The sequence below is a fragment of the Chelon labrosus genome (genome assembly GCF_963514085.1).
Source record: "Chelon labrosus genome assembly, chromosome: 2".
NCBI classification, from domain to species: Eukaryota; Metazoa; Chordata; class Actinopteri; order Mugiliformes; family Mugilidae; genus Chelon; species Chelon labrosus.
In genome coordinates, this window is record NC_140338.1 from 26,154,394 (window position 1) to 26,169,108 (window position 14,715).

General features: G+C 41.9%; 1 protein-coding gene across 1 annotated transcript; it reads left to right on the forward strand.

Moving 5' to 3' along the window:
- Positions 1-150: 150 nt before the first annotated feature.
- pld5 (phospholipase D family member 5) lies at positions 151-14,155 on the forward strand. The gene is made up of 10 exons (XM_084562289.1): positions 151-312; positions 7,204-7,340; positions 8,064-8,247; positions 8,464-8,572; positions 9,074-9,201; positions 10,229-10,426; positions 11,361-11,512; positions 11,721-11,886; positions 11,977-12,067; positions 13,864-14,155. The coding sequence occupies exons 1-10, from the start codon at positions 154-156 to the stop codon at positions 14,124-14,126; spliced, it is 1,587 nt and encodes a 528-aa protein (XP_084418415.1). The 5' UTR covers positions 151-153; the 3' UTR covers positions 14,127-14,155.
- The last annotated feature ends 560 nt before the right edge of the window (positions 14,156-14,715 follow it).

Here is a 14,715-nt window from a genome sequence, read left to right on the forward strand (position 1 = left end):
GAGGCTGATTCAGCTTCTGAAAGAAAGAAAGAAAAGAAAACAGGGAAGACCGGAGTGACAGCATCTCTGTGTGTGCTTGGCTGTGGATGTGTGTGTACATCTGTGAGTGTGTCTGCACCCCAGCAGACAGCACCAGCAGCCCGCAGGTCATCAATGGAACTGTCAGATGATCCAAGGTCGAGGGTGCAAGACGAGGCTCCCCCGGCTCCACTGCCCTGCGTGTCCCAGTTGAAAAGCAGCAGCTACAGCGCTGTCCAGCAGCAGGGCTATTCTGCATCCATCTACCTACGACGCAAAGACAAGCTGGAACGGGTGAGCCAACTGTCAAGTACGTCTGAAACATCATAACAACGGAGTATACTTTTTGGAAAGTAATGGGATGAACTTCACTGATTGAGAATTAAGTATCTACAAGTGCATGCAGAATTACTGTAAGCATGAGGACCTAGCCAGGAGAAATGGAGCATCGGTCCCTTGTCCAGTATGTAGTGTGTGGTTATGTAAGGGCAGAAGAGACATTAGTTCCATTCGATGGAAATCCATTCACTCTGCATGCCTGCGGTGCCTCAGCCTCAAGGCTGGAGGTCTGCAGGGAGAGAAGCATACAGCTGCTCTGGCGCCTCCAATGAGAATTGATGACCACTTTCATCACTGCTGCTACAAACCCTGAATACACACACAAGAAAGAAAACACCAACAATCCAAGATTCTGAACAACCACAACTTACTGATTTCTTCAAAATTTTTGAGCCTGAGTGAGTTTTGTAAACATTTAACCAATTTTACTTTTAATGTTGATTGAAGCAAAAGTATCTAAGTTGCAGATTAGCTTTTTGCATTTGCTGCAAGATACTGAAATGATGTTTTGTTGGGGCACTAGCATGGAAGTGAGCCATTGCTAATGTTCTCTTGTACATCTGTGTTTTCCCAGCTGTGGCAAGTCAGCTGAAAAATCGGATTCACCATTCACAGGATTTAAAATCATAATCTTATTATCCTAGACAAGATTTAAGGCTTCTCGAGTTCGGCCTTCTGCAGTCAGTTAATGCACTGCTAACTGTGCAGGACTGGTTGGGGCTCGCATTCACTGACTTTCAGATACAGGTAAAGAGAAGAGAACACTTTCCTCCAGTTTCCCTTTTCTTTTGCCGAAACACTTTTGCCAATTCCCTGTTTATTTCTATTTTTTGAAAAAAATAAAACAGGATGCAACAGCTGTTTTAATAGCATGTCATCATCTACGTTTCAGCATCAGAAACGTCCGCTTGTGTGTGTGTGTGAATATCACAAGTTTAGTCATGAACACGGCCAACACGAGACTACTGGGAGGCAGCAGTTGCCACTGAGATACTGAAATGTTACTGAAACAGAAATGGCAGGCATCACGCTGCGAATCTTACAGTAAAGAAGAACATGCAGCCTCATTAGTGGTTAAACTCTGTATGTGCCTTGCAGAGTGGCTCTTAAAGATGGGGACTATTAACTGGTCTCTTGTGTTGGAGCACTGTACATTATCAGATAATGATGCCTCATACAGGGAGTCAGTAGGGAGTGGAGATGAACTGTGAAGGCTGTTGTGACCTCCTGCAGACAGCAGTGTTTGAGATGAAGGAAAGCTCCGAGAAGGAGAGCTTATTGATCTGTACCCTAAAGAAAACTGACTGGTAGGCATTTCATAATTAGTATGTAGAGCTGGATCACTGTGGTGACTACAGTTTAATTGTTTAGGTTCTCTGACATGGCCACTGACCGTCAGCTTTGGATCTTCATCTTTTTTCTTGCTCAGCTAAAATTTGCCATGTGAGCCTGCACAAATCATAATGAGAGAAACTGAAAATCTAATCTCAGCCATATTTGTATGTAAAATACAAGAATGAGAGTGGAAACAAAATCCTAAAATGATTGAACTAGCTGGGCACATGGTTTCCCATAACTAATTATTATATATATCAAATCCTGCCGGACCCGAAGGCATTTTATCACTGCAATGTAATCTAAAGAATTGAAATGGTCATTACCATAAATTCATTGTAGAATCTGGAGACTGTGTAATAGTGGGAGTTTGCAGTAATTGTCTTTCTCCATCACATTCATCAGAATCACATATCAGCGGTAGGTTGGTGGACTGATTCCTATTTCTTTGTATTACACACACAATTGAAAAGGGAAAGAACAGAAGGAGAGAACTTGGCATCCGTTTCTACTCCTGTGGTCTTTTTAGATATGTTTCCTTTTCTTTCTTCAAGTCCAGCGAGCATTTAGCCACTGAAACAGTTGTTATCAAACAATCAGATAAACTTTTCATTCTGCTTGTCTCTGCTTTGTGGAGACACTTGCTGATAGAGTGAGATGAACTAACAGGATCATTTTTCACTGCTGGGTCCGTACCCCCACGCCATCCACATCCACATCATTCCTTTGGCATGAGGCCCGGCTGTCACCAGTGGCGCGCCGCCCAGTCAGCTTTCACTCAGCATATACCACCCTGACCGTGACGTCATAAAACGCCAGGTCCTGTGCACACTTGGAAACCTGCTGTTGAGCTTTTGGTGTGAAGGTGAAACACATTGAGGCGTCCTTCGTGGGCCCTCATGGGTTGGGTTTAGATGGGAGGGGAGGTCGGCACAACTTGTATAGGACAAAATAGCAACAAAATGTCATGTTGTGTAATGATAAATGTAAGGCTGTGAGGACTGGGTAGGTAATCAGTGGAACTTTTAGATGTTTTTAATCGTATTAAGTTATGTGAATATCTTGGCTGAACGCAATATGGTTCATGGTTTTTCTTAGGCACACACTCAAGCCTTCACCAGTATAGACAATTTTATTGTGATTTACTCACTTGTGTGTCTAAACTCTTGGGGTGACTCTTAAATAGGAAGAATAACAAATCCCTCATGTTGGAGAACGATGTTATTCACTGTCAGATAATGATCGAAGGAGTGAGCGCGGCTGAACTGTAATGGCTGCTACGACCTCTGAACCCTCTGAACTGAACTCAGAGTGTACAGATCGAGGGTCGCTACAGCTGGAAGATGAAACTGTGTTTTATGGATTAGTATTCATAGTTGTGACCGTACAGTTGTAAACTGTTTATGTCAACAGTTTCCTGGCTTGACCGTCACTGACCGATAGCTCGGGGTCTCATTCACGTCACTGCTCAGCTAAAAATTGTCTTGTGGTTCAGTTTAAGCTGAAGGTCCTTTGCTCATGAGGGTCAGGGAAACAGTGGAGGTCCAGTTCGATACATCACTATGTTTCTCCTGCTCTCCTATACTGTATGTGCAACTTTAGGAACATCCACTTCTCCCATGAGTGACTCAAATACTTCTGTCACCTCTGTCCCTCTTTTCTTTCTCTCACTGGCAGCATGGTGTGCAGAGGGCACCTAGACAGACACAGCAGGTTTCCCTGTGATGACTTTGTTCCTCTGCTGCCAAACCCTGGAACTTCACACCATGTTCCACAAACTTTCACATTCTGTCATTAGTTGATAATATATATTTAAATATATATATGTGTGTACAGTATATGTACAGTATATGTACAGTATATGAGTGAGTATATTAGTATTTCATGAGTAAAACAGAAAAATGAAAATATTTCTTCGTGCCTCGATCTCTTTATGTTGTATTTATACAGTGTACGCAGTGACTGACATGACTTAGAATTGTTTTCGTTTTGTCTTGCCGTCGACCATGTAACTTTTGTCCTCCCTGGTCAAGAATTACCCTGTTTGACCATTTATAAAGCCTACAGTATAATGTATCATCTAATTGCGTGACACACATTTTTAGCCAACTTCTTTACAACTAATTACTGTATTTTGGACACTTCTCTGTAGAATCTATGGGCAGTAGACCAGATTTATATCAAATGATATGATTTAGAAACATTCCAGAGGCCAACACAAAGATTAAGCTATTGTGGAAATGAGCTGACTCTCCCACACATGCTGATGTCGTTGTCTATTTTTGCCATCTTAATAGAGATGGTTAGCTTGCTGACATGTTCGCTGCGTCTGTCGTTCGGTGCGTTTGCTTGTTAACATCTGCTAATTAGCGCATCTCTGGTACAGCTAAGGCAGATGGGAATGCTGTTAGTCTGGCAGGTATTTGTTCATTAAACAAGTATTGTACAAATCAGAAATGCTCACCTGATGACGGCGCTACGTGAAATGTACCACTTAAGCTGTGGCAATCCTCCCTTGAGCAAACATGCTTGTGTAAACCACATTTCCTGAAAGTTTTTCCAGTAGGCTACTCCAGCCACACTATCGGAGACTGCTGCCACATGTCTATTTCAGGGCCAAGTAAATGAGTTCCCTCATTTCCCTCTTGTCCTTGCAGGTCATTCTCCTCGCTATACTTTGCTGGACTCATAAACACAGCAGCAGCTTGCCTCTAGTCAGCAGCATATGTTGTTTTCCGCCAGCGGGCAATGCTATATTCATTTGTGAGGAAGGGTTTGGGGCAAATAAAAGGGTGGTGGAAGAAAGGGTTTGCATGTTTAATATGTTTTCCCCTCAGAGGCCCTTTAATGTGCTTCAGTGCAATAAGAAGAGGCAGGACTTTAAGACTGAAGCTATGCAGTAGTGGAGAGTAGAAGTGAAACATGAATGTGCGCACAGGAATATTCTGCATCACTGAAAAACACATTTACTGCAATGATTTAAACACAGTGGGGATTACAGCAGACAGAGATGCTGACTTACACATGTGCCATCAGATGTTATGAATGTTACCTATGGAGCTACTGTGTATTACTTTACATATATTTTTCTGATTATAGTGGTGAGCGTGTTGTGTATACAGTAAGCAGATACGGCCAATCTACTGAGTGAAGTAAAATCAAGTCAAATCTGGAGTCTTGCTCCAGCTGTCAGACACACTAATGACGTATTACAGTTCTGTCGCTTCTAAGCCAAGACCAACTGCTTTCTGCTTGATTACTTTTGTTTGCAAAATAAAATAGGGATATACATACAGAGGGAAAAGGAAGAGAAGAGAGTAAAGGAGAAGGAGGAGGAGGAGGAGGAGGAGGGAGAGTTACTGGTGCTCAGAGCTAAAGCTCTGTATTGGCCATTTTAACAAGAGGGGTTGGTCTTTCTCCATCTCTCTCACCACCTCCACTAAAAAAGCAGAGAGCAGCGGCAGCACACACAGTCCCTGCACAAACACACAGTCCAAGGCAGGAGGAACCATGTCAGGACAAGTCACAAGCCAGGAACTGAGGCACACGCAAAGACCTTCCAGGACAGTGAGGAACCAGCGAGATGAAGGCAGTGACAAAGAGTGCAGACATCAAATTTGAACAGGCCGAGTGTGAGTGATGAGGACAGAGAGACAGGCGGAGATGTGCGACTGAGCTGCTGTCATAGAAGTTTGAAGGAGCGCTGCTCTCATGGCAGGACCGGTCACTACACAGCAGGAGCCCGTGAAGGTGATGTTTCCACCCCTTAACTCCACTGCCTTCACTCTGCATCCTATTTAACATTCTTTATCACTTTCGCTTTTTCTGTGAGTGGATGATTTCGTTACATTCATGTTTTGCTGTCTGAATAATGTAATTAAAGCCTGAAATTCATTTTATTTATGCCTTTAAAATGTGCTTAACCTAAAAATGCAAACGTGTGTAAGAAAATGAAGGCTTTCATAATGCATTTATGTCATTATCCAAAAGTTCAGAGACGTTTTTTTTTGATTAATTAGTCAACCTTTCAGTCTAGAAATTATCAGCACGCAGTGAAGTCCAAACTAGCATCTTTTCTAGCATTTTTCTTTGTCCAAAAATCATAACAGAATTCAAAAAATGCCTCAGATGAGTCTATTCATTATCGAAATTGTCGTAAATCAAATTTCAGTTCATCCATTAATCTATAATAACAATTTAAAGTCCAATAAGGTGTCTAAAAATTTATTGTTTTGAGAAGTTTGTTCTCTCCTAAACAGTTATATTGATTTTCAAAATCATTGCAGATCTTTAAATTGATTTGTTCTTACTGTATCGGTCGTATCAGACCATTTCGTTGCGTGCTGTTGTGTTTTTGAAGAAAAGCAAATATTGTGTCTTATTGCATCAGTAGCTCAAAGAGTCTTGTTCTGTGTCATGAAGCCTTATTTGCTCACAGCCATTCACACATCCACAAGTCAGACATGGTCCTTGAGTCTGCCAAGCGTAATCAAGAGCTCAGGGGTCTCAGTGGACGGCGGTGGAGTGTGAGGTGCATCCTGCTGGCACCAGTCTTTCAGCCTCATTGACCGAGGCAGCCAGTGCGGAGAAGAGTGAGGCAAGGGGCCCACAAACATGCTCCAGGACATGTCCTCTCTGTGAATTGGTGCTGAATTGCGCTTTTCCCTTTATGTCAATGAAATAATAATGAAATTCTAAAAGTCAGAGGTGGGTGTCATGTTTTCTGATGAAAAAAACTACTGATCATACTACCAAACTTGGCGGGATGCAACTCATCTGCCTGATCGAGCACAACAAAAGAGAATATGTAATGTGATGTTGACGGCTCACGAACCGACAAAGCTTACGGGGCACAGAATGAGATGGTGAAAATGTGCTGCTGTGAGCAAAACAGAAGTGCCTAACTGCACTTTTAAAACAGTGGAAATCAAAACTCCTCAGGCTGGATCAGGGCTGCTGCATTATAACCTCTGACCACACTGCCTGTCTCTCCACGCACACATCACAACCTCTACATGTACACAAATAGACCCTTTGATATTGCTCATCATAAATACTACATTTGCTGCATCCACCCTGGCACAGAGCTCATAAAGTTTATTTCAGATGGGACTTGCCGTGACAGCAAACCAGGCTATACGCACAGAAGCATAAACCTGAGATCCAATATTCCTTTTACATTAACTGTATCAATTTGGTTTCAGCCGGCGAGCGCTCCGCTTCACTTCTCCTCGGGTTTGCGCAACAAAGTAGGATTGTTGAAGCTGCCCCTAAATTCCGCAGCAGACTGAATGCCACATCGAGGGTTTCTATTGTCGACATAGTAGTTTTTATATTGATCATGAATCCTAACCTCTAATCAATGATATTGACTGAGGACATTAGCATTTAAAGGCTGATAATTTCCTTCTGCTGATAGTGTGGAGAAGAGTTGCTGCGGCATTCCTCACAAAAGCCCACTTATAAGATGGCACGTCCGACATTTGTTTGTGTCTCTGATTCGTATTTCAGACGCAGCAGAAGTGCATTGCCATCTTTGCCCTTCTGTGCTGCTTTGCCGTGCTGCTGGTACTGATCTCCTCATCAGTGGACATTTGGGGGGACAGTGAGGATGGAATCACAGAAGAAAACTGCAGCAGCAACTGCCGGTAAGACATATAGCGTGAAAAGGCAGGGAAGTATTCAAGATTGCATTTGTGTATGTTTGTTATATTTGTTTTCCATGCTATAATGAGTCATGAATATAATGTCACCAAGTCTGTTCTCTAGTAACTCACCATTATCAATTCATTCTACAATAACAACTGCACATTAGCAATTTATTAATTCATTTAGTTCATTCCTCAATTGTTTCTTCTTGTATAGTGTTAAAGTCGCCATATAATCATGTGTTGCACTACATGTTCTGGTCCTACATTGACAACAAAGTTGATGAGTTATCTTACACTCGGGGGTGGATACAAATTTTGTGTCCAATGAAACGCTTTCTCAAACGTCCCTCCCTCCCCCTCTTTGTCTCCCTTTCACCAACACTTCCTCATAAATGACAGACAGCAATGGGCCCTTTCAGAATGTTCAACAAAGCAAAATTCTTCAGTTTGAATTTCAAACGGTAACTATTTGTGAATTGGCGCAGACTCCCAAGCTCCATGTTTGACATGTTCTCCAATAGCCTTTTCATGGGGACTATAAAGAGCATAGGGACATATCTATACACTCTTATAACAGTGCACTGACAATTTAGCCTCAAAATGTATTATACAGGTGCATCTGGTGCTCCTAAAGGTTATATAAAACTTTATTAAGACTTCATTGTGTGGTTGGAGTTCTCATTTAAAACCCCAGAGACTCACAAAACTTGTCACTTTCAGCATTGTGCTTGTGGAGAATATCCCAGACGACCTCTCTCTCTCCATGGATGGTAGACTCCACCTTCCGCTCTCTGCTGGCTTTCACACGCTGTTGGACCAGGCAAAGTACTCAGTTGAGGTGGTGTCATCTGTCTGGGATTTAAACCCCTGGAACCCGCAAACAATACCAAGCACTGCCAAACAGGTACAAAGACACAGAACACAGTCCTGCAGAACATGAACCTACTGCGTTTCCCATGTGTTTTGCAGAAGCAAATCCAATTATTTTCTGGTAAATCTATACGCCATCTTTTAATGAGGTTAGCCCTGCTGAGATACAGGTGTTGCCCTTTTAAGAGACATCAGAAACACTGCTCCAATCCTCGGTTACAATAATACACAACGTCATCCTCTTCCTCAGGGTCAGCTTTTGTTCCAGAGACTGCTCAGCCTGAAATCTCGTGGGGTTAAATTGAAGATTGCCAGCAGTCTGACAAACTCCAGTGAACTGAAAAGCTTGGCAGAACACAGTAAGTGGCTGTCACATTTTTGTTTGACAAATGGAATTTGTTATGTCAGTGCAGCTAACAGTAATTTACATTCCTAAACGCCAACCCCCGTGACATCATTGCTTAATTTTCATTTCAAATGTGTATTGTTTCGTTATATGGTTTCTGCTTTAGTGAAATTATTTAGAAGACTATTTTTAGGCCAGCAGGACTACAGTGTACATATTGCACGCAGCATCCCTGATTTGCCCCAATGAAAACAGATGCATCACCATCCAGCAGCTCCACACCGTGTGTCAACCTTCAGATATGCCGTGCTTCACCATCAAGGTCAAAAAGCTTTGCATGTGCAAATGTACCTGACTGGTTTCCTGTCAAAGACTTCGCCTCTCAGGCTGTCTGCTCGGGGTGCCCACATGCCAGTCAAACAATCAGAGGACGGGGCAACTGGCCTCAATTCTCCATCTCATTCTTTCAGTCCTTTCACACTCTTAACACTCTGACTGTCCGTGTTTCTGTCAGGTGCAGAGGTTCATTTTGTTAATATGACGGCTTTTACCAGAGGAGGACTGCATTCCTCATTCTGGATAGTGGATCGGACGCACATTTACATCGGGAGCGCTGATATGGATTGGAGGTCACTCTCCAAGGTAACAAAAATGATCAACAACAGGAGCCTGCAGACTAATATTTAAATAAATGAGCTTCACCAGTCAGGAGTGGCCAAGTCCAGAGTAGCTTTTGGTCTTTTAGAAATAAAAAATGGGAATTCACAAATTGAATTAAATGATGCCTCTGCACCGCACAGGGGCCTCTATAAAATAACTCGGAGTGTGGGGTAGTTTCAGTGCACAGCTTTACCTCTTTATGCATTTACACCAGCAGTTTCTAATGAGCATCAGGGATGATTTAAGATTGTTGTCTAAGAGCGTCCAGAAAGGCAAGTAGCATTTCACTTTTCATTTGGTTTGTAATTCAGAACAGAGGAGGGACTGGGAAGTCTCAGCAAACCATAACCTGAAGTGATTATCCGGCACTTTTGATGCTTCGGCGCTGGCTGGAGGTAGAGCTACTGTTGAGTGTAATTAACTAAAGAGCCAGAGGGTGACACATACAGTATATGAATGTGTGCGCGTGCCCGTACGTATGCCAGAGAAGCACGAAAGAAGAGGGGCAAAAAGAGTGGAAGGGAGAAATTGACAAAAGATTTAAACCTTTGTGCTCTTTCTTCTGGGTCGTACACTAAAATAGAATAAAAAACAAAACTTGAATTTCTGCCACGTACTTAATGACCAGGAGAGAATATATTTAGAACAGCTGTCTCTTGTTCTCTTTTAAGCCATGCATAGCTAATACAGTTAACTCTTTGATGATTTCCCTTCATAGACTAGGTGCATACTGTGTATCCATGCAGCCCTGAGGATAAAGCTTATCGTCAAGACTAAATTTAAATTTTTAGCATGTTTGCACCTACACTGTCAGATACTATGGTGAACATAGAAAACATATCTGCTAAACATCAAGAGCTGCAGAGACTCTTACTTACTCTTCATGCAGAAATAAAAGTTTCAAATTTATTATTGTGCTTACCCATGAAGTGAAAACACCAACATTCAAGACTTCAACTTTTCTGCTGTGTCACCTCTCGCTGTGTGCTTCTTTCTAACCCCCCCACAGAGGAAAGAACTGGGGGTGGTGGTGTATAACTGCAGCTGTCTGGCTCTGGACCTCCACCGAGTCTTCTCCTTTTACTGGCAGCTCCACGAAAGGGACTACATCCCCTCCATCTGGTCGAAGAGAGTTACAGCCCTCTACGGGAGGCATGAGGCGCTGGAGCTGCAGCTTAACACCACCCCGGCTGCCGCTTATGTGTCTGTAAGGAACACCTCGGTTATGTTCCAGCATTTAGTGCATGTTAACACATAAATCAGTTATACGCAACATGCCAAAACTAAAATTGCAACAGCAAAGAAAATTTACAAACTACACTCTATGTAGGGCTAATATAATGTATTAGCTGGTTTATATTCCTCTTGAGGCACTATGCTGCCTGGATAGTGAATGTCTTTATAAAAGTTTTATTACAAACTAATAACAGACACATGCGGGGGAGTGGTGATTAATCATGTTAACATCGCGCTGAGGAGCATCTTGAGTCTGAATATCTCAGTAGCTGAGCCTAATTTGACAGTAATGAATCTTGTTACCCTCTAAGCGACAAGACGCTTATCAGTTGCATTGAGGACATTTATCATCCTATAGGAACTAATGGAGCCATGCTGTCACAGGCAGCTGGTAGCTCCAACCTGATCTTGTGCCTCGCTTCTTCTAGTGATGATACATGGCGGTGAAAATGTGAATTGTTGTTTTCTTACCCTTTGCTTTGTCAGAGTGTTGCACCGAAGGTTTTGGGAAAACATACACCCATTTTTCAGTGGAGTTAAATTAAAATATACTGTCTGCAACTCAGTCCAGGCCGACCGGGGGCCTTTCTGTGTGGAGTTTGCATGTTCTCCCTGTGTCTGCGTGGGTTCTCTCCGGGTACTCCGGCTTCCTCCCACCGTCCAAAGACATGCTTGTTAGGTTAATTGGTGATGGCCATAGGTGTGCATGTGAGTGTGAATGGTTGTCTGTCTCTCTGTGTTAGCCCTGTGACAGACTGGAGAATGAATGAATAAATGTCTGCAACTCCCCTTTGGTGAGTTGAAACAAACTGAACATTAAAGTTTGTCTAAATCCTACTGTAAGCTCAACGATCTTTATGTAATTATGTTTGCAAACGTGTCTGAGTGGTGTATCCTTCCCACAGACCTCTCCCGAACTCTTCTGCTCCAAAGATCGCACCAGAGATATAGATGCCATCTATGAAGTCATCCAGAGCGCAGAGACGTTCATCTTCATATCTGTGACAGACTACCTCCCTCTGGTGAAGAGGAGTTTCAGAGGAAACTCAATCACCAGGTGTGCGCACAAGAGTTTTGACACTCAAATCTATTTTTCGTGGCAGCGCTGAAGAGGTCAGTTCACGTTCACATGCGTGTCTGTGCCAGACAGCTGTGATATTTATGAAAAGTTGGTGACTACAGCATAGGGAAACTGAGCAGCCGAGTGTGCATGAGTACCCTTGGACTGCAAAGCTTTTCTCTAGTAATTGTGGTTGTATCCGTAGGTATTGGTCACCTATTGATGAGGCTATCAGAGAGGCTGTGGTTCTGAGAGGAGTCAGAGTTCGCCTGCTCATAAGCTTCTGGAAGAAGACTCACCCTCTCACCTTTAACTTTGTGACCTCGCTCAAATCGCTGTGCATGCAGCTCAACAACTGTTCCCTAGAGGTGGTGAGTGAATAATTGCCATGTGGTTTCATATCCACATTGAAGACGTGCTTATTGATTCACGCATGGCTTATTAAAATTGTTTTATTTTAGAGGTTTTTTAGTCAAAAGGAGCAGAAGGACGACATTCAATTTGGGCTCAACCACAACAAGTACATGGTGACCGACAATGCTGCCTACATCGGTAAGAAATGAAGAATGTGTTTTGCTTTTTTTGTGGATGTCATTTGCTGTACACATTTTATCTTAATAAGTCTTCAGTACATGTAGACTGTTATTTTAAAGACATTACTTGGTACGTGAACATATTCTGGACACCACTCTGTTGGTTAAATTCAAAGTTACAGCCAGGGCGTGTAATGTAATATACAGTTAACCCGGCTCTGTCCAAACGTACCTTATAAAACCTCTGAAGCTTACATGTTGTATTGGTTATTCTGTACAAAAAAGTGCAAAACAACTAGCCATGAAAATCATTGCCCAAAAGGAAGACTAAAGAAAAATGTATGTTGAAGCAGAAAGAGATTTAAATTTAGCAAAAAAATTACATAAAAATGGTTTTATTGACTAGCTTAATAAGTATGTAGACATGAGAGTACAAAAAAGAGAGGGAGGGAGTGAATGGAAAGGACAAGAAGGACTTACAAATGTTTGTAGTGAGTTCCGTCAGTCAGAGATGAAGCTAAACACAAAGATGGGGTCGGTGGATCATTTACACGCTACTTTAAAGCTATTGTACAGGTATGCACGGGATGAGTCCATATAAATGTCCCCCTTAAGTTGTATTCACTACCTAAAAATTCAGGTCATTTCCTGAACACCCAGAGTTCCCAGGTTTTGACGCATGATAGGCCTTCTTTAGAAACGGTGGAAGCCACTGAAATTCAAGTTAATATACTGCAATTTAGTAATACAGGGTTGTCTTTGTAATTTTATTAAATGTTGATATTCCCAACAGCCTCATCTTTTGATTATGCCTTTGCATTCGTATGTTACCCATTTGTTAGCTTGCTAAATCGTTAGCTTCTAGATGCTAGCTGTTGCCTTGCAGCCACATGACTTAAAGGGGAACTACTGTTTTTTACAACCTGGACCTTATTTCTGCCATGAAATACAATCATTTACTCACCCATATAACTTTTGTGTAATTTGTAGTCCTTCGGGAGATAATTAGATCAGCGTATCCATATAGTGGGAGTGACTGTCCTACAGACCTCGGATGATGTCACCCGCGACGGTTGGCTTGTTCACCTGTAATTTGCTACTGCTATGGTTCATACACAACCTCAGAATCGGAAAAATATTCAGCCATGTTGCAAAAAACTAGCAGTAGCATATTACAGGTAAACTAGCTGACCGTCGCGGGGGCTTGCGGCACTCAGAGATGACATCGTCCAGGTCAGAAGACATCATCTGGGGTCTGTAGGTCAATCTACAGACCCCGGATAATGATAACGGGCAACTCCGGACTCAAAGGGGAATAGCACTAGAGTACGATAACAAAATATTGTTGAAATGAACGAGTTTCGCGGCAGATAATGCGTTAGAGGCTGCGTTTCGGTGCCCCAGTCACTCCCACTATATAGACATACGCTGATCTAATTATCTCCCGAAGGACTACAAATTACACAAAAGTTATATGGGTGAGTAAACAATAATCGTATTTTATGCCAGAAATAAGGCCTACGTTGTAAAAAACAGTAGTTCCCCATTAAGCTCATCGTTACCACTTGAATGTCAAGCATTTCGTGTGCATGGTATCCCATGTTGTAAACACAAGTCTATCATTTCCATCTGCAGGCAGCATCTTACCAGCACATTGAGGTCGCAAAGAGAGTTACTCTTACTCATACACAGTATATACATTTTAAAAATGTAAAGCCCTGGAACCCAAGGCTAACTATCTTAAGATGTTGAATTGTTACAGGCTCAAAATCTGAAGTCACATTATTTTTTTTTTATTATTTTATTTGACTACAGGGAACCATGACTGGGTTGGGAGTGACTTTGCCATGAATGGAGGAGTTGGGCTTGTGATCAAGATGAAAGATGGGCTTGAAGACGAAGGAGCGACGATACTGGAGCATCTGACAGCTGCTTTTGAAAGAGACTGGAGGTCGCGTTACGCTAAAAACCTACAAGGAAGCAAAGATCAACAGGGAAAGTACAAAAACCTTCAACACTCTAAAAATCACATGGAAACTAAGAAGGAAGACAAATGGAACAACCCTTTACCTTTATAAGCACAGAATGCGTTTCTGCATCTTAAATGAAGCCTTGTACGCTTGAATGCTATAGATTTACAAACATGTACACAAATAAGAATGTAAACTGACACTTTATATAACAAGGTGAATGTTTGAGCTCAGCTACAAATTTCAGTAATAGCACCCAACTAACTAATTAAGACTGTTATTAGCATGTGCTGCTGCATGAGTATTGAAAGCAATATTCAAATACCAACTATATACTAGGACGAGCTATGTGATGATTACAAAAACAATATGCTCCGTATATGATGTCTATAAACAGTATATATCCTGTCAAACTCACCTAAACAGTTTACATTTACTGACAATGCACTATTTCTGTTTTCACCTGCATTTTATAACCTTTTTAATGCATTTGGATTTGCATAGCATTCAGAGGTTTTAATGTTATAGTATATTGCCTGCAATTGTAATTATGTCCATTTCTGGAAAGACGCACAAAGGCTTATGCTGCAGTTTTGACACGTGATTATCATTTTACTGATATGTTTTCATCTGTCTTTATAAAATGTTAATTTTTCCTAAATCTGTGTAGTGGTTATTTCAGCATGCTGAAGAGTAT

Coding starts and splice junctions, on each gene's coding strand:
- pld5 (XM_084562289.1), top strand. CDS start 154: ATGGAACTGTCAGATGATCCAAGGTCGAGGGTGCAAGACGAGGCTCCC. Junction 8,248..8,463: donor TACCAAGCACTGCCAAACAG/GTACAAAGACAC, acceptor CCTCTTCCTCAG/GGTCAGCTTTTGTTCCAGAG. Junction 11,513..11,720: donor AGAGGAAACTCAATCACCAG/GTGTGCGCACAA, acceptor TTGTATCCGTAG/GTATTGGTCACCTATTGATG.